The sequence below is a fragment of the Aplysia californica genome, unplaced genomic scaffold, assembly GCF_000002075.1.
Source record: "Aplysia californica isolate F4 #8 unplaced genomic scaffold, AplCal3.0 scaffold00074, whole genome shotgun sequence".
Classification (NCBI taxonomy): Eukaryota; Metazoa; Mollusca; class Gastropoda; order Aplysiida; family Aplysiidae; genus Aplysia; species Aplysia californica.
Window position 1 is genome coordinate 867186 of NW_004797344.1, and position 2355 is coordinate 869540.

The window sequence follows — 2355 nt, forward strand, 5'->3', positions numbered from 1 at the left end:
GGGAGCTTGTAGTCAATTCCTTACAAGCAAGATCAAAATTAAATATGCCGATTAATCATTTCATTTTGATTGAAGCACGTCAAATACATTACATAATTTAGACAAGCACACACGTGTTGTCAGTTGATCTGATGTGATTAGCTCCTTCTGTAAATTCCTTTCAGCTATCTATCGTACTTATAGTATCGCCTCCTTTTTTTGTATGTTACTCTCTCGTACTTTTTGCCGCTAAATTTTCTGACCTCTGTTACTTTACGATGTCCGGGATAACAGCAAACTTCTTTCTCTTGTTCGTTGTATCGTTTATTGCATGGTTACATAGTTGTTATCTAATTTTTCTCTAACTCCTCTGTCCATCTTTTTCTGGGCTCTCTACAGTAAACACTTCTAATCTCCGGTACTTATATGACCTACATTTACGCTGCAAGCGCCGCAAAACTCTTACTCTATAAACTAAATGCGTGGTTGGTTGGCGGGTACTCTGGTAGGATTTGCTTGTTCTTTCCTATCAAACATCTATCGTCTTTATCTCCGCTCCTTCTTTTTTGTATTTGTTACTCTCTTGTGACACCTCTAATCTTCGGCACTTACATGGCCTTATTGTGTTGCAAGTGCCGCAACACACTTACAAAAGGTAATTTCTAGTAACACCACTAAACTTCTGTTCTTATATGACCTATAACTATGACGTAAGTGCTGCAAAACTCTTACTCTATAAACTAAAGTTCCTGGCTTACCTGCATGACTTCCATTTTGTTGTTGACCTCGGATAAATTCCTAGAGATTTTCTTCTTCTGAGTGTAGATGATCTTTAGGTTCAGCCTCTGTTTGTCCAGCACTGCCACAATAAGACCTAGAAGGTGGGTGAACAATAACAGAGTGTGTCAACCACAAGATAACATTGTCTGGGGCGGCTCTCTACGTTAAAGCTCACATTAATCAACTTTGAAGATTCGTGGCTGAATTGCTAAGCGATCCAAAGCCACAGAAAGGTGATGACAGGTTACAGTGTCTCTGGTGAATAGCTAAGAGCAGGTGAAATAAAGTAAAGTCAACAATGTAGGAGAAATGAGGAGACCAGGAATGAGCTGGGTGGGTAGTATCAATGGCATGACCAACAAGATCAAAAGAGAAACGAGATAAAGGGAATAGAAAATGATGGTGGAAGATATAATAATAAAAGTGATAGAGATATTATAGCCGCAAATGACGACGTCGACGAAGATGATTATGATGATGACGATGATGATGATGATGATGATGATGATGATGATGATGATGATGATGATGATGATGATGATGGTGATGATGATGATGATGATGATGATGATTATTAAATAGAATACAAAACGTGCTGGTATTGAAATTATTACATAGTGAGCTTTGAGATCAAGAAGGCAAAAGAAAAAGCACAAGAGATACCTACAATGTCTGTTAATATGATTTTTAAAAAATGATGTGGGTTCACTTCCCGACTCCGTCGGAGTGACGTGAGATCCACAGTAAAAGTAGACTTTTTAAAACCCAATTTTTCTCATTTCATCCGGCTGCCAATCGGCACTTGTTATTTTAAAGAAACGAAAAAACGTGAGTAGCCGCGCTGGGCGCCTAACATAAAGCAACACTTTATGTCTCTCTCCAAAAACTGAGATCGTAATTTGGAAGGAATAGACAGGCCAAATGAGTAATTAGGAAGTCCTGGAATCCAAACGTGAATCTTCATTGAGATTCACAACCTTATAATGAAATTTTAGAGCGATCCACAGCATTATATGTGATCCTTGAAGGGGATTTACAACTTTATATACCAACATTGAGGGGGATCCACAAGTCTATAAGCTAACCTTGAGGGATATCCGAAGCTTTATATGTGAATCTTGAGGGGGATCGACATGGATAAATAAAAACTATAACCATAATTTTCAGTCAAACTCACTGTTGAGGACTCGAAGAATTCGCCAAGGCAGGAGAAACGTGAGGATGAGGACAAAATCGTCCATTTTCAAGATGGTCACCCCTTCAATAAACACCAGGTCTAAGATGAATGAGATGATGATAACGATACCGTCGAACACCTGTGGAAAGAAAACAATAAACGTATGGAGAAGGCCTATGGAAAATACGTTTTAAAGATGAAAATAAAACATGTTTTGTTCATAGTGAAATTGATATTAAAACACATTCTGTTATAATCTCCTATAGCTGAATATCTTATCCCATTGCAGGTCGCCTCAGTGCTGAGACCAACTTACGAGACCAGATAGTCCGAGATGACGACATTTTCACAAATAGTTGTTGCACCTTTAGTGGTAAACATTCTTTCGGAGACTTGTATGTTTCTCTGTTAGGGTGCCA

At 38.4% G+C, this 2355-nt stretch overlaps 1 protein-coding gene across 1 annotated transcript in view; it reads right to left on the bottom strand.

Annotated features, from left to right (window-relative positions):
• LOC101857936 overlaps positions 1–2355 on the bottom strand; it is a gene marked incomplete in the record, with an annotated part of 95305 nt that overhangs the window by 2464 nt on the left and 90486 nt on the right. The window contains 2 exon segments of the mRNA XM_013080089.2: positions 738–853; positions 1937–2075. Coding sequence (XP_012935543.1) covers positions 738–853; positions 1937–2075 — 255 coding nt within the window.